The following is a 25,263-nucleotide window of genomic DNA, read 5'->3' on the forward strand; positions in this document are numbered from 1 at the left end:
GTCGCGAACTAGTATTCTGGGTGAACGGACGCAGACGCGTCCTCGTAGCGCGTCGAAACCGACGGGGCTATGATGTATCATAGCGGCTTCAACGCCGCACCCTTGTACTATAGGGCCCATGTGTGTGCAGCACATGGAACCCATGTAAATACTGTGCCACCGTCACTCCAAGTTGTGACCCTTACTCCATTGTATTATTATTTGGAGACCCGGCACGGGTCTAGGGAGGGAGAGTGTAAGAACCCGACGGTTCTTACTTACTACCGGCACTCCCTAGTGCATGGACGGGAACGTCCACTTCAGTAGGAGAAGGTGTTCTCCGGGAATCGCGGAGAACTAGCGCATCTAGGCGCCCGTAGATTAGATACTGCCATTCATGTATCGTACGTAAGCGTACGGCGCCCGAAGGTTCGGGCCTCGGGCGCCTGGTGGGGGCAGAGTTCTACCACCCCCCACCATCCAGCGAGTACGCCGAGCAATCAAGCCCGGTCCAGAGTACTTGCGGGATTCGGGGAGTCGTGGGACTCGCGTATACTTACAATCATCCTGTCCTGACCGGGAGATCTGCGTTCTGTTCCCCCACGAACATCGAGGCGGCTTCATGTCCAGCAGGAATCCCCGCTCGCAGTAAGTAACTTTATCTATAATCCGGCGGACGATGCCAATTCAGGTACTTGCAGGCCGCTATTCGATTCGGATCCCAGCCACCTCGCGGTGGACATACGGTATCAGGTCATATTGACGTCGATGGCATGTGCGTACTACCAGGCTTTGCTTTTGTGGCAATGATCATGTCTGAAGATTTGCAGGTATCCTGTATTACGATTACTTCCTCACCCTCAAGAACGAGATTGCTCTCGTGTGGCATTCTCCCCGCAGCTTATCCAAGATATTCTTTTTAGTGATTCGATATGGGTTTCTGCTCGACACCACACTCGTCCTCTTTTACACCCTACGAATTACTTCTGACTCCGGCCCTACGTTGACGGCCAGTAGGTATGTGGCACAGAGCTTCTACAGCGTAACACAGATGCTGAACCAAGATCCAAGTTGTAAAGCTCTGTACGATGCCGCAACAATCATCCAGGTTTCAAGCTTCGTTGCTGTCTCTGGCAAGTATTTGCGGTAAGTCTTCGTATGGTCATTCTTACAACGATATTTCAGCATTTGTCGCCCTCCGTATATCCTCTCTGTGGTCGCACAACTGGCCTCTGGGTCTCTCCCTATTTGCAATAGGCTTATTTACGCCGTCCATCACGATACCGGCAAGTCGTCTCTCCTTGATATTCATTTTCAGGTTCCTGATGCTACACGAATAGATACTGGGCTTCGAACTCGACATGGTTCCTGCACTGTGGCCCATGTCGCCTTGCGTCCAGACTGTCATTGATGTGAAACAAGATCCACTGATACCTCTAGAGTAAGTCTTCGTCAGCATCCTCATATGCGCAACTACCCTAAAGAGTCTCGAAATATACAGAATCTACGATTGTGAGCAGCACGCTGTTCCCACCGCCCCCACCCCCCGGCTCTCTGATACCGTACAGTCCCGATATCCGCGTCGGCCGTCAGCATCGTATACGAGTTCCTTTGCCTCACATTGACGGTCGTCAAGACTGTTGGCGCATACCGGGTTCAGCGGAAGATGGGGATGGAGACCACTCTCAGCGGGTTATTGCTCCGAGATGGCGAGTGGCAACCACTGATCGCTTTACAATGCACATACTCACCGGACACGCTTCACGGATAGGATCACTCTACTTCGCGTGAGCACCTACATACTGGTATTCCCGCGCTCAACTGAACGTTCTCTAAATCAGAGTGCTTACGGGCTTGGGCATCTTCAGCGTCGTAGCCGCTTCAGTGAGCTCCGCAATTTTACATGTCCCGTAACTTTATTCACCGGCCGTTGACTGCAGATTCCCGAGAGCATCGTATGCTAACTTCTCAAAATCTTCGTCACCGTGCGCTCCTGATAGAAATTAATGTAGCTGCCCGTCGATATCGGCGTTATATTCGCGAGAGCGTACGTATTCAGATTGCACTCCGGACTTCGCGCACACTGACAGAAGGCGACATTGCCATCACAGTTTCGTGCCCGTCCTAACGACTCGCTTCATTGTCAACCTTTACCAGACCGGGAGGCACTCTTCGAGGGTGGATACCGGTACCCTCAGCCTCTGGAGCTTCCACGTCGCGCAGGAAAATGGTGTAGTCTCTTCACTGGCCTTCTCACGGCCTTGAACAGTAATGCCTTCTGTACTGCTTCGATTTATTACAATTTCAGGTCCGAGATTCTAACGTTTATCACGTCTCCGAGCGGCGGCTCCGATGATAGCGCAGCGGAAGACACGCCGCCCGGAATGAACGTGAACGCCGGCCGCAGTCGCATTTCTCGCTCTCATCTTCCATCTGCCAGTATCTCATCTATACCACATGTTATCAACAACTCTGCCCTCCACAGCTCAAAGCTTATGACCGCTTCCGGATGGGCGCGGTGTTCTCGGGATGACGCTGCGCGGTCTAGAGAATATTCGCAACGCGTGTTTTTGAGTGCAGTAATACTGAATCAGGTGCTTCATCACGTATGCGATGACCACCGTCGCGCTGCGCGACACGCCCACACGTGCACGAGCACCTTCCCGCCCTCCTCGCGCGCCTTGTCGATCCAGTCGCAGATCGGCTGCAGCTGCGGCTCGAGCGTGTCGATCCCGTCGTCGCAGACACCCTCGATGTCAAGCACCTTGATGCGGCCCTCGCGTTCCTCGATCCACAGCGACCCTGTCCTCCAGGGCCCTTGCCAGGAACGAAGTGGGCGCCAGAGTTGTTGGATGGCCTAGAATACGCGCAAAACGTCGATGATACACTGAATATCACGGCACTCACCTGAGTATATGCCGTAATGGCTCGTTATCCTTCGATTGAACCTGCGATGACCAGGTGAGCGCGGCACAACGCCCAACGGGATGAACGGGCTCTGACTCACCATACAAAAACATGGCGGCGGCCGGGCATGAAGCCCCTTCGCCGTCAGAGGGGAGAGGGACGAGACGAAGATGGGGGGAAAGGAGACAAGGGGCGACTGAGGCAAAGGGTTCGCGAAGGTCGAGTTATAGCTGTGATAGGCAGAAGAGATCTTCACATGTGCTGTGTGCAAGGGTGGCGAAGAGGTTGGCGAACGGCTGAGAGACTTAGGAGAAAACAAGATGTTCCCTAGACCAAAGCCAGGTCGACTTAACTCGACTGCGAGTGGGGCCAGACGGCAGCAGACAGCGCCAGAAAAACTGGAGTTCAAGTGACTCCGAAGCGAAACTAGAAGACTCCGGAGACTTGAACGAGACATGAGCAAGACATGAGATAAACTTGCTTAGAATATGGACATATGGTGACCGACTAGAGCAGAGAGACTTCGGCTGAGCAGATGTCGCCCGACGGCGTCCTAAGCGCCCATACGCGTTTCTTCCAATTGACTTCTCTCGTGAAATCCTCTGCCTCTCTATCGCAATGGATCCTCAATACCGCAACAAAAGTCAGTTGTTTCTCCCCGGTCGTTTGTCTCTTCGTTATGCCTTGCTGAATCGTTTCTTCCTCTCTAGAAATCATCAATCTTACCGAGCAAGAGCTGACCAGCCTCGGCTTTTTGGGCCCCAGTGAGTTGCTCTCGTCGTTGCACAGACACATTCATCTTGCTCACTCATGATTTGTCCATCCGCTTCGAAGATGCCCTCCCAGGGATTAAGAAACTTGTCGAGCAAATCAGGGCAGACCCGGAGAGACTTGGCCGTAAGTCCTTTTCCCCCCTCCATTTGCCTCCCCCTTCCCTCTTCGTCTTCTGTTCTTTCTTGGTTGTGCGATTATCAGTTCCCGCGTGCTCAGAGTCATGTTCCCGCTTTGCCTTTTCATTTCAGAGGTCAACTGCTTCCAGGTCGAGCTGTTGAGGGGCGAGTACGACGCCAAAGCTTCCGCTCACGGAGCTCCTCAGGCCTCTCCTACGTCTCCAACCTTTCGAGGCTCCCCCGTCCTGAGCGACGCCGACACCCTCTTCTCGCAGCCCAGTGCCAGCTCGACTGCCACGACCGTCGTCGCTCTCGACCTTATCTCTCAGTACGAGTCCAACTTCTATTACCGCGGCCTCTCGGAGGACCCTCCGAAGCTCATGTGGCGCTCCGACCTCGACACCAACCCCTTCCCCATGCCAGAAGCCGGTGAACGCTTCATCAAGCCCCCCTCCAAGACTGCCTTCGGCATCTTCAACACGCGTCTCAACAAAGTCTGGGACTCTACCGTCGCTCCTCGTATCATTGCATTGTTAAAGACGCACGGTATCAAGCGCTCGGTGCTGAAGACCGCCCGCTTCTTGATAGTCGACGAGGACGCCGGGACGGAGAGGTGGGGCCCCGACACCATTTGGATAGCCGTTCATCCCAACACCACCAAGGCTGCAGACGCTCGCGACGTCACTCCCGCCATCCTCCAGATCCTCAACGACGCTCAGGTATACGGCGCTGTCGTCGAGTGGTACGAGGGGGCTGTCGAGAGCCTGGTCGGGCCCCCTCTGATGCCCATCGTGGATAACTCCGACCCCACCTCCGGCCTTAGTAATCCCTTCGACGTCGGCCTCGGTATTCCAATCGCTAGAGCGTCCGACGATGCTCAGGGCACCGTTACTCTGCTGTTCCACGAGGTCAAGACCAAGGACGGCACGCCCAGCGACAGGATCCTCGCCCTCACTAACAAGCACGTCGCCACCGTTGACACTACCACCGACTACATCTTCGACGCTGCCAACCCTGTCAGCATCCTCGTCTGCGATGAACGTCGCTTCGATTGTGCTAACAAGGAGATCAAAGAGGCGCTCAACACAGGTCTCCGCGACGCCGTTCGTCTTGCGGGAGAGCTCAAGGACTTGCAGACCAAGGAAGGCGTGCCGGCGAAGAGAGCCGTGCAAAGGAAGGAGGCCGACTTGACCCGCCAGCTCGAAGACAACGAGGTTCGCCAGGAGCTCTTCCATGTGGTCAACGGACCGTGGAAGCTGGCCGGCAACCGCGAGTTCGCCACCGTTCTCTGGGCTCCCAAGATTTCTGTCACTGTTCCCGGCAGCCCTTACGCGCGCGACATAGCTACCTTGGTTGTCGATGAGGCGAAGCTCGAGCACTTCAACGGCAACATCGTTAATCTTGGTACGTTTCTCGATTTCCCCCATATTCCCTCCTTGACCCCGCTTTCTCTCTGTCTCTCTCTTCGTCTCAAGTTCATTTACTGACCAATCGTTTCCACCCCTCTGCAGGTAACCAGTTCACCGTCAGTCAGCTCGAAGACAAGTTTTGGCCGACCGTTGCCATTCGCGAGGACAGGACCATCCCAGCCGACCTCCAGCTCCCCATCCACGCTGTTCTCCCCCGCCGTCTCGTCATGAATCCCGACACCGAAGACAAAAACGGGGAGCCGCTATACATCGTCGCCAAGTACGGCAACACCACCAAGCTCACGTTAGGCAACTTCTCGGGCATGGATGCCTATGTTTGTACCAAGTTCGGAGTCGAGTCCCGCGAGTGCGTCATCTATAACGGCAAGGGCGCTGGCGACTTCTCAGCCAAGGGAGATTCTGGATCTCTCATCTTCAGGGGCGACGGTGTCGGTGTCGCCATGCTCCACTCGGGCATGCCTCGAGGCAGGCACAGCCATGTCACGTACGCTGCGCCCCTTTGGTGGGTGTTCAAGCTGGTCCGCGAGGAGTATCCCGATGCCGAATTCTACGGCATGACGTACACCATCGAAGATTGATTGGTAAGCCCCATCTAAGCTCCATCATCGTCGTTGTGTTCCTTCCCCCACCCCCGCTCATCAGTTGCCCCCACTGTCTTTTATCCTCGTCTTCTGGTCGTACCTCCGTTTGTATTCACGTGGTAGCTCTCTTATACTCCGACTTCGGGGCATAGGAATGCAAGCGGACGCCAAACTGGGGATGAGTGAAGCCCTAGGAGGGAATGACATCATGGGGTCGGGGAGGAAGGGAGGTTCGCGGTGCACGACATCATCCCAAAACGGCTCGCGACGTTGGCCGCGGCAGGTCTCGGCGCACTCCACAGGCTTCCAACTGCTCCTATATAACCTCTCGCGCCTCATTCGCCCTCACAAACCCCTCTCGAACCCCGCCTCGTCCACCACACACTCTGCAGGCGAGCACAATCTGGCATCGACTGTGCAGTTCAATCCGGCATCAACGTGGCTGTTTGATTCCGTTGCGGGGCCCCTAGGCTTGGTAGAAAACGAATCTATGGATGACGGTAGCGATGAAGGGCCCGAAGTACCATCCGAGCCACAGAGGCAATCTTGAAACATGTTGAGCATCGAACCCACCACCCTAGTACCAGGGAAAGTGTAGGTGTCTAAATCTTCAGGCAGGGCTTCGCGCACGCTGACAGCTGTCAAAATTCGTCATAGCTCGGTGCCTATCTTGAGGACGCGCTTTACGAGACTGCACTGGATTGGGCATCCGTATCGGTTTTTTTGTCACGCGGCAGCGCCCGAGCAGCGCCGTCTCTTCGCTGAAATCAACTTCTCTTTGACCTCCATATCTCCTGTTCTCGATGCAACGTCAAAACGCTAGCTCTAACTTGGCAGCAGCTTGAGAGAGCCGTCCCGATAATTGAGCAACACGCGTGCGGACAGCTCACTTAACTTTGGCATTCATTCACCGACCGCAGCCAGCTCGCCTCTTCGCATCTTCCATCTGTCAACATATCGTCCTGTGCGCTTTAATACCAATGCAAACACCCTCCAGAAAGCAGAGGTAATTTGAGCGTCTTGCGATAGAAGACAGCAGAAGTCAGCTGGGCAGCGTCGTGCATGCGGCCCCGCTCCCAGATGCGTTGATGCCGTTTCTCACCCAATCTTCAATCATGTACAGGCCCCGGGAGCCCCATCACTTATCTTGGTCAACATTCCTGTGACTGAAGACCGATTCTCCAGCTCCCTCGAACCCGGTTATTGTCAGCTCAATGCTGAACGAAGGCGACAATCTCGGATTTTGGCTGTGAGTACGCGCAGCATCTTATGGTAAGGTGCACTTCGCTCATTGGCTTCATTACAGATCTCAGTAAGAGGACTTCTCACCATTCTACCCGCTACAGTGCGTAACTCACTTTCAAATCCTCTGGACAGCTGACATGAAGCATTCGTCAGATCCCTAGCGTAAAAGAACGCCCGAGCCGCACGCAACACCACGCTCACCTTTGACATTTAGTTCTCGGTCGGCTCATCCCTAAGTGAAGCATTTCGCAGAAGGTATGTCCCTGCCGTCTCCGGCGTATCTGGCCCAGTTGGATTAACCACAGGGTACGGCTTGGTTTCGATGCTCACCTGTCGCTTTATCGCTAACCTCCGTGACGCCTACCTCCAAGAGTCCACCAGTATGGGCGAGAACGACTGCGGGTCAGCCGTCTACTTCAGCCCACCATCTGCGCGGTTCTTCAATTCCGTCGCGGGGCCGCTGAGCTTCGCTGGAGAAGACTCTACCGACGACGACGTACACGTAGTACCTCCAGATATACAGAGCGATCTCAACTGGTGACGATTGTAGCATAGAAATGCGGTATTCGACCTCACTCCGGCTCTACCAAGCTCGGGGGAGCTCCGATTACTGCGCAACAGAAGACACGCGCCACTCAAATCTCGGGTTGATCACCGACCGCAGCCCGTTCACCGGTTCGCATCTTCTATCTGTCAACATGTCGTCCAGTACACCGTCCTGTTCACGCTTCTGCCACCTAGAACGCAGAGGGTATATTAGCGTCGTGCTAGAAGGTAGCAGAGTAGAGGTTACCGGAGGCAATGCTGCGCAGACAGTCCCGGTCTCACACGCGCTGATGTGATTTTCCCGCTAATCTTCAGCTGTGCAAGAGCCTCCGGGCCATCACTTATATTCCTTTGACTGCAGATCCTCTCCTTGTCTCACTCGGACCCGACGTCTATCAGCCCAATGTTGAACGAAGGCTCCAATCTCAGCTTCTGGTTGTAAGCATTGGCCCGGGAAGTATGTACAAAACCTCGAGTCGCTCAATCGTCTCATGTTAGACCACTATTGGAGAGCACAGAGTTTCTCGATGGAGGAGCGAACGCCGAGAGGGTATTGCTTTCCAGCGCAGGTGAGATTCGCTACACGCCCCACTGCCACTGGCCATCCGTTTCTCCGCTTACCTTGATGGTGGCAGCGCTCTTGTACTACGACTTCATCTTAACCCTACCGGATGAAGTGCGACTCGCTTGGCGACGACCTCGGCTCGCAACTGTGCTCTTCCTCCTTGTGCGATATCTCGCCCTGGCAAACATGGCGCTCGCGGTCATCATCCAGACACCCGAGAACCCCGTAGCTCGACTCATCATCTCGGATACAGAGTAACGACCCCTTCTTCTATATCACCGAGTATTTCAATACTAACGCGACGTCTTTGAACAGCTGCCAGGCTCTGGTAAGAGCTGCGCTGATAACGCACATACTACTGAGTGCAGCTGTTTCTGGTGCGTCGTCAGGCTTTTGAGGGGGCACTTCCTGCGTTGCGGGCACATCTAACGCATTTTTGCGCACCCCAGCGTTTGTCGCCGCTCGTATCATGGCGCTGTGGTCACGAAATTGGTATCTCGGCACGATTCTCTTTCTGGCAGGTCTTCTGAACTGGTCGCCCTACGTAGAGGTAAGTGTTACGTTAACGTCTGGCCTGACTCGTTTTCGCGGCCGGGTCCCTCAATGAATATCTTCAGTCAGTTCTCGTTGGTTTCGAGATGGTGTCTGCTCCATGGCCGCTGGAGCCGTGTCTGGCATGGACAACCCGGCAAGCACCGATTGAACTGGTGTCGTACGTCTCTGTACTTCCTTGGTAGTACCTCCGCTCAGCATCTGAACTGATACCGCTTAGGTTGTACAGTAAGTCTCATCGTGGCGTTCAGGTTCTAGTATTGTACTCACGAGACGTCGTAGTCCCAGCTGCACTCTCTGCAGTCAACCTGGCATACGAGATCGTATGTCTCGTGCTTACTGTCATCAAGACCATCGGCCTGTACCGAAGGCCGTCGGGGTTAGTGCGACAAACGCGTCTAACGGATCTGCTACTACGCGACGGTGAGTCGATGCAGCCTCGCGTCTCAGGGCATGGCAGTGAATGATCTGAAAATCACGCAGGTTCCTTATATTTCGGGTGCGTTACGAGAGTTGCGTTCATAGCCTTAACTCGTATGTGCGAGACTCACGGCGAAACAATGCAGAGTCATGGCCGTTCTCGGTGTTCTGAACATATTATCTGCGACGGTATGGACTACACTTGTTCCTTTGTTTTCCGACTGACCTAATTGCTTTCAGCTCCCCAACGTAAGCTACAGACAGACTCGTTCATATCACTGTCCTCACACTCAACGTCCAGTTCACAATCGGCTCCGCACTTGGCGAGGCGTTCAGCAGAAGGTATGCCCCTGCTATCGCCTGTGAACAAGAGCTCATGTCAGGGTTCCCCGCAAACTTTACAGTTTGGTTCCGATGCTCACATGCCGCTTCATCGCCCACCTCCGGGACGCCGGCCTGCAAGTCTCTACGACGATAGGCGAACAGGATTCCGCGTCGACCGTGCATTTCAGTCCGCCATCAGCACGACTGCTCGATTCCGTCGCAGGACCACTAGACTTGGATGACAACGAGTACACCAGCGACGACAGTGGGGTGCGCTGAGCGCCCTCGAGCTTAGAAAAGGAGCCAGGGTAATGTACGAGCTTGATGTCCCTTCAGTGTGAGTACTTATCCTCAGAGTCGGTGCTTAGTTGCACTAGCTAAACGAAACTGCCTTACAAGTTGCGTCTGCAATTGACAGGAGCGTAACACTTCCAGATAGTCGACTCCCTTCCGTTCGCATCCCTGTGTCCGGATGGCGGCGGTACTCGCGTGAACGTCCCCAACCTACCCACGGAAGCCGGAACGTTCGTGCGTATGGAGGTATGGTGGGAGGTCGACCATATACACTTACGAAATGTATGCTAGTCTTCGCGCTCGTTTCATTGGTTGCGCCATGTATATATCGACCTGGACTTCCATCGTAGAGCACCGGGCTAACCCGTGATATGTATACCGCTCCGACGGGCACCCAGTGGCCATTTGGAGCACGCGTGTGCGCATGCAATATTCCGCTTAGTGGTGCAACTATAGGTTTTCAGAGTACGTGTTTAGCTTTTCTAATCAATTAATCAAGCCCCACGTAAAGGCGGTTTGTTGCGTGCGGGGCATAGGAATGCAAGCGGATGCCAAGGTGGTGGGATGAAGCCCTAGGAGGGAATGACGTCATGGGGTCGGGGAGGAGGGAGGTTCGCGGTGCACGACGTCATCCCAAAACGGTTCGCGACGTTGGCCGTGGCACGTCTCGGCGCACTCCACAGGCTTCCAAAGTCTCCTATATAACCTCTTGCGCCTGATTCGTCCTCGCAAACCCCCCTCGAACCCCGCCTCGTCTACCACGCACACTCTCGTTCCTCACCATGACCAGCATGATCACCTCTGTCTCTCGCAACGCTTTCAAGCGCGTCATTGCACGCCCCTCGACCTCTGCGCTGGGCGCGACGCCCCGCTTCTACTCGAGCACTATGCACGATAACGACCCTGATGTAGGTGTCGATGTATGCGCAGACCACGACATACTAATCAAGCTTCTCACAGGTTCTTGAGCAAGAGAAGAAGCGTAACTTGAGCAAGGAGCAGCACAAAACCTCCACCCCTCATCCGGACCACGCACCTGGTTGGAACGAGAACCTTGCCAGTGCATCTGAGGCAGCCATCAAGGTGCGAAGCACTATACCCTCATACTATGTTCAGACGCTCACCTCTACTCTCCAACAGGCTGACCAGGCCGGTGTAACCCCTGGAGACCTGCAGGAGAAGACGGTCAAATACGTGAAGGAGCGCCACCACGCAACAGACTCGGCAACGACGACTGAGCCTGGAGTATCGACGTCGCGGATGGCACACACCAGCTCGGGCGAGGCGTCGAACAAACGCGACGAGATCGACGGTCCCCTCAAGACTGCCCACGGCACGAAGAGCACGTAATCAGCAAGGATGCTTCGAAGGAGGATACCGGAGCATTTTCAAGACCTACTTTATCACTTGTACTAGTACCTAGTTTGTGCGACTGACTCAATCCCACCGTCATGTTCGTCCATTTTGCCCTTCGAGCCTGCATATATGCGTGTCCTTCTGCGAGAAAGATCACAGATGAGTGCCGCATCACCCCCTCCACAAGCTATCGGTGGTTCGCCGCATGCTGCTGTCAACAGGAAAGACTCTGTGGTTGCCGTGCAAGCGATTGACAAAAGCGTACGCGTGGCGACAGATGAAAGTGGGAAGTAGGAAAGGCGCCCATCATTTCGCCCACGTTGGCTGAACGAGGCGGGCTCTCCCTCGCCACCTTCTGTCACCCCGTCATCGTTCCCCACACTGTGCTGCAGCTGCGAATCTTTATCTCACTCGATAAGCTCACTGCGGCTCGATCTGCTCGATACTACGACGAAATCCTGGCACCTGGGCAATATCGCGACGATTGCCACCACAACGCTGCAGGCGTCCTATGCTGAACGACACACGCTGTACACCGAAGGCTACCTCATAGCACTTGCCCTCTGGCGACGCCCCGCCGGATGACTGTACGCTCCTCCAAAAGGCACACACATACCCCCCACCGCCGTTGGCCGACCATACGATGAATTCTTTCTGGGACATCGTCGACTGGCTCCTCCCACCCGTGCGTATCGTCGACGACCTCACCGGCCCCGCCGACTCGCATATACACCGCTCCCGCAGCAACAACCACCATAGCCACCACAGCCCGCAAGTTTCACGGCGCGCGTCTACGAGAGACTTTGACAAGGAGAAAGAGCGCGAGCGCGAACGAAAGCGCGCTCTTCGTGTTGCAGAGCAGGACCGGGAACGGGAGCAGCAGCGCCAACGCATACACCACCTCGAGCGCGAGAATGATCTTCTCCGAGAACAGCTGAAGGCAACTCGCGAGGAGCTCGCAAACATCACCAGTGCGGTCTTCCCACCCACCCCCGACCGCACGTTGCCACCATCCCCATGCACGCCTCTAGACTCTACCCAACCTCTGGCGCTGACGCCAGCGCACCTAGAAGTCCCTTCAAACCCCTCACAGCAGATGGTCAACTCCGCCGAAGCCGCTCTCTCCGACCCCAAACGACTCCGCGTACTATACACCGCCCTCCGCGCCACATACGGCGACGTCCGCCAAACAATCATCTCGCAAGCAGAGGAGCTCGCCTCGCTCAAGTCCTTCCTATCCAAGACGGACGACTGGTCCGGCGCGCAGCTCCTGCAGGCCCTCGCGGACCTGAACTCAGAGATCATCCAGCTCTCCGCGTCCATCGCGGAGGAGTTCTCGCCCGCGCTGCGCCAGCACGACCACGCGCCGTCCGCCGCGAAGGAGCGCGACCGCGAGATCGTCACGCTCGCGCTCGGGCCGGAGGTCATCAGGCTGCTCGAGGACCGGCTGCACGCGGGGGACCCGACGCTCGTCCAGTTCGCGCTGCAGGCGTGGGATGTGTGGTGCGTCTCGCGCGTGCTCGACGCGTTCTTCTACGGGCTCCCGGTGGAGGTCAACGAGGCGTTCAGGCTCATCTTCGAGCACATGCATCGCGAAGGTGAGCATCCCGCTTGACTATATGCGGACGGTAGGCTAACTGGGATTCAATTTCAGAGCCGCAACCGACGACTTCGCGCTGGCGCGCGCTCACGTACAAGTACGCGCATACCCTCTTTGTCCAACGTCGCTCGTCCTCCGACCCTCCTTCCCCCGACTCTGCGAATCCCTCCCCTTTCAACTCCGCGCCCCCATCCCTCGCATCATCCTCCGCTCTCCCTCAGCCCCTCATCAATCTGACCGAAAGGAACCTGCGCGGAGTGATCGCCATCCTCGCCCTCGCAGGGTGCACAGACGCGCGGGGGCTGCACCGCGACCCGCTCCGCACCCGTTTCGGCAGCGCGCTCTCGCGTATAAGCGCGCGCGCGGAGCGCATCTCGAACGTAGTCAAGACCGGCGTCATGAGCGGGCTCTTCGAAGCCGTCTGGGTCCCGCCCTGCCCCTCGCCCCTCCCTGTAAGCACGCGCAGCAGCGTCATCGAGGGCGGCGCGTCTGCGAACGGCGCGGGCCACCCTGGCAAGGGCAAGGACCGCGAGCGCGAGCGCGAGTGGGTGAAGGAGGTCGAGCGCGAGCGGCGTGCGGAGCGGGCGGACGACGACGCGTTCGAGGCGCCGGCCGCGTCGGGCGGGGCCGCGTTCGATGCGGAGGCGATGGAGAACGTATATGCGGGGTACGGGAACGAGAAGTGCAGGGTGCTGTGCACGGTCGAGCTTGGGCTCGCGTTCCGCCGGCGTGTTCCGCAGGAGGAGCGCGAGGACGAGAGCGTGGACGGGGACGGCATGCCTGCGAAGGCTGCGACGGAGCTGGGCGTTGGCAGCCGCGTGCCTTCGCAGAGCTCGACCGACGCGGGGATGAGGATGGATCGGACGCTACTGCTGAAGCCGAAGGTGCTGCTGGAGAGCGTTGTTGATATTTTGTAGCTTCGCAGAGGGCCAGGTAAGTGTCGGCTGTCGTTCAGCGTGAAGTTGGATGGCTGATGTTCATCTTTGCGCAGAGGGCCTTTCCGCGGAGGTTGGGCTGCCCACTATTCTCCATCACGACCGCGACACGACTGCTCCGTATACTCTTTTATGTTATCTCTCTCCATCTGTCCCACCTCCCCTCCATATTCTGGGTGTGCTTCGACCGCACCCCCTTCCTCTCCCTCTCGACCCAAAATGCTCCATCTTGGACTCACGACATATACGCACGCATACCATATATCTATACTCCCACGTCTTGCTTTCCCGCTGCAGATTTATTCCCGTCTTCGGTTGTATATTCCGTCTTCGGTTGTATATTGGCATACCTACTGTAAAGCGATACCCTTAATGACGGATCCGGGCGCGGCAGGCCTGCTGCTGCCAACCTCACCTGCTCTCTCTCGTTCATCTACTTAGGCTCTATCCATCTCGTAGGCGGATCGTCACCAAACCGCTTAATTCGAGGGTCTTCACAGGTTAAGTATATGTACTTGTACGGCATCTAGGTGACTTCGAAGGGGGCTCTTCGAGACGCAAGATGACGGACGTAAAAACTACCACCGGTAAGTGTCATCTCTAGACCGCATGATGCTCACGCCTGAATACGATGCTTCTCCAAGAAAGACGACAAGAAATCCAGCAGACCCCCCCACCCACGACCCCAGCTCGGCCTACCCTCCCACCCAACAGGCAACCTAGTCCCCCTATCTATCATTCTATCCAGCTCATCCACTTCTCAATCCATGTAGCAACCTCCTCGTCGTGCATCATGACCGGATCCTTGCAGTTCTGGGTGGCCCACACCTGGATCTTGCGCCACGTGCACCCCGTCCACAGCGCGAATCGCCGTCGTGCACCCGGGCCCTCTTCGTCCGTCGCACACAACACGGAGGTGTCAAGCACGCCTGCCTCGCCGCGCAGGTACCGCCGGAGCGGCTCGTCAGGCGTGTGCTCGCCGTGCGGTCGCGTAGAAGAGCATGTCGGTCATCCAGAAGCAGTTGTACCCTACCACGCTGTAGGGCCGGGGGATGTGGTGCTCGTACGCGACGGTGAAGAGGGACGTGAGCGCGGCGAGGGAGGGTCCGGCTTCCTCGGCGGCAGCTTGCGTCGGAGCGGCGATGCGCGAGATGAGGCGGCTGTCCTTCGTGAGCGAAGCGTGGAGGTCGCTGAGGGAGACGTCGAGCCGCGAACTAGACTCCAGCGCGATGGGTGCGTCACGGTAGTCCACCCGGATGTGCGTCCTGCGCCCGTCGGGGAGGCCGATCGTGAACACGTTGTACTGGTGCCCGAGGCGGCCGCCCGTGATGCGCACGACGGTGCTCGACGGCGCGGTGTCCATGTAGACTTCGAAGCGGATGAGGAAGAGTGCCCTCGAGAGGGGCTGCCTCTGTAGGCACTCTATCCATTCGTTCATTGGAAGGGGATAGGTTGCAATCGAAAGTTTGCTGAACTCGAGTACCTCGCTGATGAGGGCGCAGAACTGAGAGTAAAGGGTGATGATGAGACTCGTGGCTGACGGCGATCCGGCCGAGCTGGACGAAGCATACGACATCTTGCCAGTGGTGTGTGGGACCTTGCTGGTCACAACTAAGTGGACTTTTGGCCCTAGACTGCGTACCCTGTTACAAAGACCTCGTGCACGTCGACGATGTGGTGTCCAAGGCCACTGGCTCGTGCTGCGGTAGCTCACCATTGGACGCAATATATGCACAAAGGCGCCAGTTCCGGTGAGCGCATCCTGGTCCTCAGTCCAGCATCTTTTCCACGGTCAATAATCAAGGTACGCATTGAGAAAAGAAGCCAGCACCACTGACAGACGTTGGGTGAATTAGGATATGTTTCGTTACCGCTCGACACCGGCGTTCAGACAGGCAGACACGCGAACTTTGAACGTCACCGGCCGCAGACCCGCTGCAAATAGCGCGAAATCCCCGTTTCTAACATTCCATCCGGCTCATCCACATCCCAATCCACAAGTTGACCTCCTCGTCGTGCATCATGACCTGATCCTCCCGGTTCTGCGTAGCCCACACTTGCACCCTGCGCCACGTGTTCCCGGTCCACAGCGCGATTCGTCGTGCGCCCTCTTTCTCCGTCGCACACGATACAGATGTTTCTAGCACGCCCGCCTCGCCACGCAGGTAGCGCCGAAGCGGTTCGTCGGGCGTGTGTCGACCGGGGAGCCATAGCCCGCCGTACCGTCGCGCGATGGAATAGAACAGCATGTCGGTCATCCAGAAGCAGTTGTACCCCGACACAGTGTACGGCCGTGGAATGTGGCGCTTGTAGGCGACGGTAAAGAGCGCGGCGAGCGCAGCGAGCGAGGGGCCAGCTTTCTCAGCGGCAGCCCACGTCGGGGTGACGATGCGCGAGATGAGGCGGCTGTCCTTCGTGAGCATCTTGTGGTCGTCGCTGAGGGAGACGTCGAGCTGCGAGCTGGACTCGAGCGCGATGGGTGCGTCCCGGTAGTCGACACGGATGTGCGTCTTGCGCCCGTCGGGGAGCCCAATCGTGAACACGTTGAACTGGTGCCCGAGGATGCCCGCCGTGGCGCGTACGACGGTGCTTGACGGTGCCGTGTCCATCCAAATTTCGAAGTAGACGAGGAAGAGCGCCTTCGAGATGGGCTGCTTTTGCAGGCAGTCTATCCACTTGTCCATTGGGAGCGGGTAAGTCGCACTCGAAAGTTCGCTGAACGCAAACATGTTGCTGATGAGGGCGCAAGACCGGGAGGCAAGGGTGATGGCACTAGGGGAAGACGGTGTGTTGGCCGAGGACGACGCGTACGACATCTTGCTAACGACCAGTGGGACCTCGCTGTTCACGACCAAGCCGAGCTGTAGGCTTTAGACTGCATGCCACGAGTTATGTCGGCCTCATGCGTATATGTATATATACACCGGGAACGTCCGGCCGCGGCAGAGGGTGCGGTGGCCGCGACCACCGAACCATGCTGCGGTAGTTGACCATTGGACGCATGGCCGCGATTAGAACGTGCCAGCCGGCGTGCGCGTTCCCTCCCCGGCTTTCCCTAAGCCCAGATACCCTAGGTGCGTGAACATCAATAAAGAGCCCCAGGTCGCTGACAAGCCACCAGAGAAGTAGAGATTGCTCATTACCGTTCAGCACGGGATCCATACAGGAAGATAATCGGACATGTCTCCAGTCAAGTTGTATGAAATTGCAGACCCGCTGCTGATCATCCTTGGCTTTCGCCGACAAGTGAGTCCAGAATGTCATGTAAGAATCAGACACCAAAACCGCTCACTGAGTCCTCTCCCAGTCACCCACGACGCGGAACTGGCTTAGACCAGCCGCTCCCTCCCCCTACGTTCGTCCCATTCGCTCACCCAGTCCGCGACCTCCTCATCGTGCATCATATACCGCCCCGCCCCCGCCTCCCCCCAAGTACTTTGCACGTGGACCCAGCGCACCGCATACGCCGCCCACCGCGCGTACCGCCGTGCGGCCTCGCCCGACAGTGTGCACGCGATCGCCGTCTCGAGCACGCCCGCTTCCCTACGCAGATACAAACGAAGCGGCGCGTCCGGCGTCAGGACGCCCGCGAGCCAGTGCGCCGCGTACCGTCGTGCAAGCGCGTAGAAGAGCGTGTCCGCCATCCACAGGCAGTTGCGGCTTAGGACGCGGTATGGCCGCGTACCGAGGCGTGCGCTCGCGACGCCGAGGAGGGAGGCCAGGTCTGCAAGCGACGGGCCGCTTAGCTCTGCCTCCGTTCCGCCGTGTTCGCCTGCAGCCCAGGAGTGCGGAGAGACCATGCGGGAGAGGGTGTAGCTGCCCGCGGTGAGCGCATTGCGGTCGTCGTTGAAAGTGAGGATGAGCTTGGAGCCGCAGGGATGGTCCTCGGCAAGATAGTCGGCCTTGATGTAGGTGCAGCGTCCGTCGGGGAGTAGGACCGTCGCGACGATGTATTGGTGCCCCAGAAATCCGGTCGTCGTTTGCACGAGGGCGTAGGACGACCACGTCATCTTGTATATCTCGACGCAGGTTACGCGGATCGTCGCCGCCGTGGGCTGGAGCCGCTGGCACGCGGCCGCGAAGGTCGCGAATGAGATGGGGTGGGGCGCCTGTGACAACTCTTGGTCCCTGAGGCCGTCTTGGATGAGTGCGGAGCGTTGCGCTGCGCCGGGGGCAGGCGTAATAGGGTGGAAGTATAAGTGATGGGCCATGTTTGCGCTCTGCTGCGCACTGTCTAGCTTGGGATCTATCATGTTGGTAGCAGTCTGAATCTGTCGTTGGAGGAATTTTGAAGAGGAGACGCACTCACGGGCTATATACCAGTCCTATCCGTGTGGCCTCGCGGCTTGGCTATACATCGAAGGTGACCAGCCAGCTATAGCTGTGTTTGGAGGAAGCTTGAGACCAGTGCTGGATGCAGCGATGCCGCTCAACATGAGGTGAGCACAGGCTATCCGCGAAGCCTGGATTGGTTCGTGTTGAGACTGTGTAGGATAAGCTCGCAGCAAACCGCAGCGCACCTGCACAACTTGCACGAGCTGCTGCGCTGCAAACCATATCGGATTGTCACCATCGGTGGGAGCATTGCATTCCTAACCGCGAGTAACCACACAGCCCTACGTAGATTTTAGACACAGAGACGTCAAAAAAGCAGTCAAAACACCCACAACATCAATCTGAATCGCAAGAGGTCGATGCAAACGCACGTCCGAAGGAGCACCGCCAGCTACTTCTAAGCCGCAGCCTTCTCCGCCTAGTCCCACTCCCTGGCCAACTCAGCGACCTCCGCGTCGTGCATCACGAACCTCCCCGGGCCGGAATCCTGCATCAACGCCATACTACTAGAGGATCAGATGCTAGAAGTCAAGCGTTCAAGCCAGAAGCGCTGTGTTGCACAGAGCCCGTCGCATCATTGCAGCCTAGCTTTATACATACACGCCGCCTCTTGAGCTGCGGTAGGAGAAGTACCGCGAACTGCACACAAAATCCAATCATGTAGAGGTGGGGACAGCACCGGGACTCACGTTATGAACGCCGCACAGAGCCTAACGCTGCGGCAGATCGCTATTGGACGCAATGTAGAGGTTCCGGACGCATGTATGCTGGCAGGCTGTCGGCGAAGTACAGAACACTTCATTACCGCTCATCGTGTGCTCCATCCGGATCAAAACGAGGAAACTTGGTATATGCGCACCTTAGGCTACGCCTTGGGGGGAGCGAAGGGGATCAAAACAGACGAGAGTGCTCTTGAGGAGAGAGAGTGTGTGTAGCACCAACATCGGGGTTTGATGTGTTGCTGGAGTTCCGGAGTCGCATATCGGCAGCTCACTTTGATTGCGAGCGTAGCGTGTGTTACCAGTCAGGCATTTGTATGGTTTCGCAGAGGCCAACCTTTCAGTTCAAGTTGTACGCTGCAACATTAGAGGCGGGGACGTTTCGTAGGCAGTAGCAGCGAAGTTGGGAGTTGTTTGTACATTGACGGCCGGGGAGATTGTTCCCAGTAGCTCGCCTGGGGACGAGCAAACCCCAAGACTGTTCTCCAGTCACCCTGGGGATCGACAAGGGCTCCGATCCAGTCCCGGACTGTCCGGTATCCACCCTAGGCAGACACCGCGCCCACATACGAATGGCAGAGGATGTGAGTCTCATTTGAGGACATGAGGGACGTGTTGCGGCAACGGTATGTAGGCATAGACGATACACGAAGAGGAGCCAAGACCTACGCTGCAAACCATATATATCGAGTTCTGGGTCCAGTAGAAGTATTGCACTTGCAGCACTGACAATCGCAGACCAATTGTCCATGCCCTAGAACAGAGATATGAACGCAACAGTCAGTGCATCTGTGTGAGCAGACTTGATGAAAAGCAAATGCTCACATCTTCCTTACAAGACATAGTGGGCCGAAGGCGTGGTCCTCTCCACCTTCTCCCAGTCCCTTAGCCACTCGATGACCTCCTCGTCGTGCATATCGTACTTCCTGTCCCGAGTAAAGGCGACCTGCACCGCGCGCAGCTTCCTCGCGACCTCCCACGCGATCTTCCGCACAGCTTCGTTTGGTATCGCGCACGCCGTCATCGTGTCAAGCACCCCAGCCTCGCCGCGCAAGAAACATTTCAGCGGCTCCTCGGGAGTGAGGCTACCGGCGGCCAGCATTAATGCAGCGTATCGTTGCGCGGGCGTGTAGAACAGCATCTCCGTCATCCAGATGCAGTTGTGCCCGACCACGCAGTATGGCCGCGTGACGAGGCGCTCGACGGCCACTGCGAAGAGCGAGGCGAGCGCGGCGAGCGTAGGAAGTTGGGGCGACGCCCCGGGTGCGGCTGGAGGCCCGGGAGGGACCGTGATGCGGGAGTTCAGTTGGCTGATCTCTGTGAGCGTGCCGTGGTCATCGCTGAGGCGGACCGTGAGGCTTGAGGTGGCTCCGAGCGGCGGCTCCGCACGGTAGTCCACCCTGATGTACGTCTTGCGCCCATCGGGGAGGAGGACAGCGAAGGCGTTGTACTGGTGCCCAAAGAAGCCCTTTGTCGCTCGTACGACGGGACTCCGCGGTGTGTAGTCGACGAAGGATTCGAAGGTCGTGACATAGAGCGCTGCGGATATGGGGTGCGCTCGTAGGCAGTCCACGAAGGTGTTCATCGAGAGAGGGTATGATGCAACTGAGAGTTCACAGGACTCGAGCACCTTGACGAGGGCGGAAGACTGCGATGCGCTCGAGATCGATGGGGACGACTTTGAGGAAGGATAGAGTGAAGAGAACTTCGGCATGCTGCAGGTGTGCAAGCTGTGAGCTTGGAGGATCCAAGTCGCGCCGCATGATTGCGACTTATATACGTACCACCGGTATATACCTCTCCGTCTGTAAGAGGAAGAGACACGAAGAAACGACACCATAGACAAAGTTTCATCGCAGAGGCGTGGTGGCCACACTGCGGTGGACGCTATTGAATACAGAAAAAAAGAGTTCCGTCAGGATAGAACATCGAACGTGTGGTGGACGGCAGTCCACCGACGAGGTGTCCTGGCAGGACACCTCATTACCGCTCGGCACGTGGGTCAGGCGAGGTGGATCAATATAGACGGTCGATATATCTGTGTATGCCAACAAGAGTTGGGTGGCGGATTACTGCAGAGTACGTTGTTGTATACTTCGTCAGAGATTCACTGAACTCTTCGGATGACTGTCGTGATGAGTAGCAGATCGTCACGGAAAGATAGCAACTTGCTGACCTAAGAGGTAGAGGGATGTACTGTTGCAATGGCCCTGGGCTTGCTACGTTAGCGAGGTACAACGCAGGATCTATGATAAGAGTCAGCATAAGGGCTATCAAGCCAGGAGCGCGATATCTGGCTGAATCATCAGGATGTCATCGTTTTCATTCCACTCACCGGATACATCAACAGTGACGACGCTATAGCTGTCGGTGACTTGTGCCGTTAGAACGCGAGTCGGTCCGAGATGACGCGCTCAATGAGCTCCTAGACACGAGCACGGCGAACTCGTGACGCTTCGCATGCCACCTGCAGAGTGCCTGCATGGAGCTCGGGCCCGGCACAATCGATGCTGAACGCTTCTTCGAGGCACATTAAAGCTTTCAAGCCGCCGGTCGCCCACCCCATCGTACTTAAGGCGGTGCGGCCGCAAGACGGGCACGTACTCGCGACTCCATCGCCGGTGCCTGTCATGCAGGAGTCAGCGAGGCTTCACAGATATAACCTGCCTATGACCGCTGTACATCGACGGGCGAGGCTCCCTAACCACGGCGAGCCCAGTGCTTGCCCGAGACTTGGCGTCGGCGGGTGCAGATCCTCATGCCCATCGCTCAGGCCAAACCGCGCCCTACGCGTGTGAGCACGCCACCCGTATGTCGCAGAGCAGCCGCACTCACCCCGCCGTGCACCTGCTATGCTATCAGCGGGAGTACCTGATCACCAATCCCGCTCGCAGCGCACGCCGCAGTTCTCGTGATCCCAATCCTCCCGGGGACCGCCACTACTCGGGCCATCCCAGCTCGGCAGGCGAGTGCACGCACCGAGAGCGCCGATTGCGATGGGCGCGGAGCAGCGCAGATGTGACCGCCGCAGAGGGTGCGCACTGCGACATGCCCCGATCCACGTCACCCTGCTCGCCTCCGGGGACGCCGGTGGCCCGCGCCGCCAGGCACCGTCCGTATTCGCTCGAGGTGTTCGCCTGCAGCTGCGGGCGGGGCGAGGACGGGGATTGCGGCTTCGGAGGCTAGAAGGACGAGGCACATTGGGAGCGTGCAAGGAAGACGCGTACGGCGCGCAGTCGCGGGCGGGCGAGACGAGTCTGCTCGCGATAGGCCTCGACGGCCGGCGTGGGCCAGTGAGCGGCCGTACGGGGAGGCGTGCAGCGAAGCGGACGTCAATGCAGGCGACGAGCGTAGAGTACGTACGGGCGGGCGTTGGAGGAAGAGCAGAGTGGGCGGTCTAGACGAGCACGGTGAGAATGGCCAAGGCGGGAGAAGCTGGGCGAAGGCGTCTGCGAAGGGCGTTGGCGTGCTAATCACCGAACCAGAGGGCGGGAGAGCGGCAGAAGGGCCGTGTGCGCGGTAGAAGACCAGGGTGCACGCTGGTGCAGAGCGCGTTGCCTGAGAAGAAGTGGGACGCATAGCCGCAGTACGTGAGCTGCCAGTTCCAGTTGCGATGGATGGCATCTTGTTGAGATAGATGGTAGATGGTGGTCATAGCCTGTGGCTCTGGTCAATCAACGAAATGCATCCTAGGACGATATCGACAGACAGAAGCTGACGTTGGGCGCACAGAGAGTGGGAAGGTGATATGGCTGACCCTCTAGCGGCGTGCCCCCATCCGAGCCGGAGCTGCAGCTGTCGATATTTTCGACTCCGTTTGTCGTCCCGAGATGAAATTTAATCTTGGCACAACCGCACAAAGGCCATATACATCTGGCACGCCATCGATTGCGTGTTCGCGTAGGATCCGCTGAGGTCGGCGAGGATAAGGAGCCAAATTGCGATGGGACGTATAAACGTCGGGGATGTGGACGTGAGAGAACGGCGAATTGTAAGGTAGGCGCCCAATATGCAAAGAACTCGACCTTTCCTGATCGGGCTTTATGGTTTCTTTCTTTCCTCCCACCAGCTCCAGCAGCCGCCAGCAGTGGCGGATTTGCATGGGTCTTGTTCTCTGAAACACCTTCTCTTTGACGGCATAGAAAACGTCCTTCCGATGACCAAGAGCTGACTACATAGGCGCAGTTTTATATGCGGACATAATAAACCCCGAAGAACCTCCTTCTGCAAGTAAGTACGGTATGCCGGACGTCGTCCGCATGAGATCTTGGTGCGATCCGGGACGTACGGGTGTGTAAAACAAGGTACGCGATATCGAGGACACCTCACCCTGATGATCTGTCAAATCGCAGAGGAGGGCAAAGCCGCGGGTGCGCGCGCTCCGAGGGAGGTGAGCGGCCTTCTGGTCTTCCATAACTCTCTCCATCGCTTCCCACCGTAATCTTTCGATCCCTCGAACGATGGGTGCGTTCCAGGCGCAGCGCCGTTGAGCCGAGGACGCGCGAAAGCGGTGTCGTGCCCGTCCGAGTGCAGCGTGCCCTGCGCCCGTCACACTCCCGTCATGCGTCGCCGCCTTGGTGTCGCCGTTAGCCCCACCGCCCAGCCGTCCATCGACACTTCACATCGCTCTCCCCCCGCCCGGCGCGTCTTGCCCCAGCCCCGCGCGGCCGCACGGCGATTGCGAGGCGCGAACCACTTCGCCAGATCGCATCGCCCGCGCGATGCAGCTCGCGAGCGCGTCGCGTCTGTGACACGCGCGCATCGAGACGTGCGCGGCGCAGCCGGATAGGCCGTCCAGAACGTGTCGACGGCCCGTTCATCATGCCCCCGCAGAGTATATATGGGCTCGCGCCGCTGCCCGTCACTTTTTGCTCCCCCAGACAGCGCTGCCCGTTCGTTCGCCCGCCGCCGACACCTGTCCCGCCCCCCCTCGCCTCCCTTGCGGCCGCCTACCCCTCCCCCGCCCGTCGCCATGAAGTACTGCACGCTTGCGCTGTTCCTCTTCGCGTTCATCGTCGCGACCGTCCAGGCGGCCAGCCTCGGGACGAACGCGGAGCGTCTTGCGCGCGGCCTGCCGCCGCGCTCGCCGACGCGCCTCTACAAGCCCAGCGCGCGGGATGGTGAGTCTTGCTAGGTGCCACTGGTGATTGGACCATTCTCTGATCATTCAATGTTCTATTTGTAGCTGCGAACAAACCGAAGCCGTCCGCGAAGCCGCCTCCCACTTGCTCGACTGGCCCCGTCCAGTGCTGCAACTCCGTCGAGAAGGCCAGCAACCCTGTCGCGTCGCTCATCCTCGGGCTGCTCGGCATCGTGCTCGGCCCCGATGTCGTGGTTGGCATCACCTGCTCGCCGCTCTCCGTCATTGGGATCGGTGCCGGAAGCTGGTCAGTACACAATCTCCTGCCTTCCCGTCGCGCATGCATGCTCACGAACCCCCGCCATACAGCTCCGCGAACGCCGTCTGCTGCGAGAACAACTCGCACGGCGGGCTCATCTCCATCGGATGTATCCCCAGTAAGTCCCCCATCGAGCCTCCAGACGCCGTCTGTCACTGTCACTGACCATTCCTCCAGTCATTCTTTGAGCCGTCCAACTGCTCCGCTCTGTTTTCGCGATACACTATTACTCCGCCCTCGCTTTCGCTTTTGACCCTCTTTGTGTCCTGAGCCCGAGATTCCCTCCAGAAACCAGAGTGTGCCGGCCCGATCCGGCGCCGCGGCGTTGTGGACTATCTACGTTTCGTCTCGCCGTTGGGTTCTTAAATACTGTGACGAGCTGTTGTATACACTACTTCGTAGGGTACTAGATGATCTATGCGGTTTGAGCAACGTCAATGGCTTGCCTCGTTCTCTCGATGCGGCTTCAGCAGCTTCATTGGACCGAGTGACAGGGTATTGAGTGCGTCAGTCCTTTAAAAATATCTGTGGAGTCGGGAGATAGAGTTATACATAGCTTGAACGATGTCATGCCATGCGGTGAAAGCAGGGGATACTATCGCGCCAGGAACGTGTCTCATCTTCTTCCCAGGAGTTCCGCGTCGACTACTCTTTCCTGCCCGTCCAAGGTGGGAGTCGGATATAATGTGACTGCGTCACGCTCGGTGGAAAAGGTGGGCAAGGTTCCGCAAACGGACCTTCGTCCGCAACTTTGACCACGATCTGCGACGTCTGGGTGGCGCCCTTTCCTTTCCTTTCGTGAGGACGACTTCTAGCTGAACGTTGCATTACGGATGCCGTACACAGCGTCTTCTACGGGACGCTCGAGGCCGAAAGCAGGCAGAAAGCCCTAGCGGGCGCTGACCGCCGCTTTCCACTGCCACCACCATACTGCCTACCATCTGTGGATATTCCTGCCAGCCTGATCATCGATTAAGAGCGTTGGTATGTCCGCCTAATCAAAACAAGTACTGAATTACCATCTGCTCGTCTAGAAGTGCCCCCAGCCATTACATCGTCTTTGGCCGATTCGGCCTCGAGGATCTCTCTGATTTTTCTGGAGAGCACGTTCTTCGCCTCGTCGAACAATGCCCGAGTCGTAGTGGCGCTCTCCTCGTCCATACGTACGTGTATTTTCAGCCAGCGA

At 57.6% G+C, this 25,263-nt stretch overlaps 10 protein-coding genes across 10 annotated transcripts; 7 read left to right on the forward strand and 3 right to left on the reverse strand.

The window, feature by feature from the left end:
- Positions 1–601: 601 nt before the first annotated feature.
- On the forward strand, positions 602–2,244 carry TRAVEDRAFT_48249 (uncharacterized protein; the record flags this gene model as incomplete). Its single annotated transcript, XM_008041070.1, has 8 exons — positions 602–627; positions 681–754; positions 810–996; positions 1,051–1,125; positions 1,821–1,863; positions 1,920–1,934; positions 1,992–2,026; positions 2,091–2,244. The coding sequence occupies 8 exons, from the start codon at positions 602–604 to the stop codon at positions 2,242–2,244; spliced, it is 609 nt and encodes a 202-aa protein (XP_008039261.1).
- A 337-nt stretch (positions 2,245–2,581) lies between these two features.
- On the reverse strand, positions 2,582–3,015 carry TRAVEDRAFT_48250 (uncharacterized protein; the record flags this gene model as incomplete). Its single annotated transcript, XM_008041071.1, has 3 exons — positions 2,582–2,796; positions 2,887–2,927; positions 2,987–3,015. The coding sequence occupies 3 exons, from the start codon at positions 3,013–3,015 to the stop codon at positions 2,582–2,584; spliced, it is 285 nt and encodes a 94-aa protein (XP_008039262.1).
- A 489-nt stretch (positions 3,016–3,504) lies between these two features.
- TRAVEDRAFT_37744 (uncharacterized protein) lies at positions 3,505–5,784 on the forward strand (the record flags this gene model as incomplete). Its single annotated transcript, XM_008041011.1, has 5 exons — positions 3,505–3,529; positions 3,597–3,650; positions 3,721–3,783; positions 3,909–5,180; positions 5,288–5,784. The coding sequence occupies 5 exons, from the start codon at positions 3,505–3,507 to the stop codon at positions 5,782–5,784; spliced, it is 1,911 nt and encodes a 636-aa protein (XP_008039202.1).
- Positions 5,785–5,909: 125 nt separating this feature from the next.
- Positions 5,910–6,570, forward strand: TRAVEDRAFT_29384 (uncharacterized protein). The gene is made up of 2 exons (XM_008040905.1): positions 5,910–6,385; positions 6,449–6,570. Exon 1 carries the CDS (start codon positions 5,996–5,998, stop codon positions 6,335–6,337), a length of 342 nt encoding a protein of 113 aa, XP_008039096.1. The 5' UTR covers positions 5,910–5,995; the 3' UTR covers positions 6,338–6,385; positions 6,449–6,570.
- Positions 6,571–7,354: 784 nt separating this feature from the next.
- Positions 7,355–9,718, forward strand: TRAVEDRAFT_48252 (uncharacterized protein; the record flags this gene model as incomplete). The annotated part of the gene is made up of 14 exons (XM_008041072.1): positions 7,355–7,528; positions 7,940–8,016; positions 8,077–8,147; positions 8,214–8,397; positions 8,459–8,520; positions 8,593–8,693; positions 8,761–8,855; positions 8,916–8,923; positions 8,978–9,118; positions 9,179–9,194; positions 9,262–9,304; positions 9,356–9,364; positions 9,417–9,457; positions 9,520–9,718. The coding sequence occupies 14 exons, from the start codon at positions 7,355–7,357 to the stop codon at positions 9,716–9,718; spliced, it is 1,221 nt and encodes a 406-aa protein (XP_008039263.1).
- An 806-nt stretch (positions 9,719–10,524) lies between these two features.
- TRAVEDRAFT_126463 (uncharacterized protein) lies at positions 10,525–11,083 on the forward strand (the record flags this gene model as incomplete). Its single annotated transcript, XM_008041291.1, has 3 exons — positions 10,525–10,641; positions 10,694–10,816; positions 10,874–11,083. The coding sequence occupies 3 exons, from the start codon at positions 10,525–10,527 to the stop codon at positions 11,081–11,083; spliced, it is 450 nt and encodes a 149-aa protein (XP_008039482.1).
- Positions 11,084–11,732: 649 nt separating this feature from the next.
- Positions 11,733–13,606, forward strand: TRAVEDRAFT_37746 (uncharacterized protein; the record flags this gene model as incomplete). Its single annotated transcript, XM_008041012.1, has 2 exons — positions 11,733–12,687; positions 12,744–13,606. 2 exons carry the CDS (start codon positions 11,733–11,735, stop codon positions 13,604–13,606), a joined length of 1,818 nt encoding a protein of 605 aa, XP_008039203.1.
- Positions 13,607–14,588: 982 nt separating this feature from the next.
- TRAVEDRAFT_48255 (uncharacterized protein) lies at positions 14,589–15,200 on the reverse strand (the record flags this gene model as incomplete). Its single annotated transcript, XM_008041073.1, has 1 exon — positions 14,589–15,200. One exon carries the CDS (start codon positions 15,198–15,200, stop codon positions 14,589–14,591), a length of 612 nt encoding a protein of 203 aa, XP_008039264.1.
- A 385-nt stretch (positions 15,201–15,585) lies between these two features.
- Positions 15,586–20,392, reverse strand: TRAVEDRAFT_20893 (uncharacterized protein; the record flags this gene model as incomplete). Its single annotated transcript, XM_008040844.1, has 9 exons — positions 15,586–16,485; positions 16,999–17,895; positions 18,145–18,170; positions 18,430–18,446; positions 18,560–18,598; positions 18,649–18,688; positions 18,954–19,015; positions 19,409–19,432; positions 19,515–20,392. The coding sequence occupies 9 exons, from the start codon at positions 20,390–20,392 to the stop codon at positions 15,586–15,588; spliced, it is 2,883 nt and encodes a 960-aa protein (XP_008039035.1).
- Positions 20,393–23,650: 3,258 nt separating this feature from the next.
- On the forward strand, positions 23,651–24,265 carry TRAVEDRAFT_20894 (fungal hydrophobin; the record flags this gene model as incomplete). The annotated part of the gene is made up of 4 exons (XM_008040845.1): positions 23,651–23,798; positions 23,864–24,065; positions 24,128–24,195; positions 24,255–24,265. 4 exons carry the CDS (start codon positions 23,651–23,653, stop codon positions 24,263–24,265), a joined length of 429 nt encoding a protein of 142 aa, XP_008039036.1.
- Positions 24,266–25,263: the final 998 nt, after the last annotated feature.

The sequence above is a fragment of the Trametes versicolor genome (genome assembly GCF_000271585.1).
Source record: "Trametes versicolor FP-101664 SS1 unplaced genomic scaffold TRAVEscaffold_7, whole genome shotgun sequence".
In the NCBI taxonomy this organism is placed as follows: domain Eukaryota; kingdom Fungi; phylum Basidiomycota; class Agaricomycetes; order Polyporales; family Polyporaceae; genus Trametes; species Trametes versicolor.

Coding starts and splice junctions, on each gene's coding strand:
- TRAVEDRAFT_29384 (XM_008040905.1), top strand. CDS start 5,996: ATGGGGTCGGGGAGGAAGGGAGGTTCGCGGTGCACGACATCATCCCAA.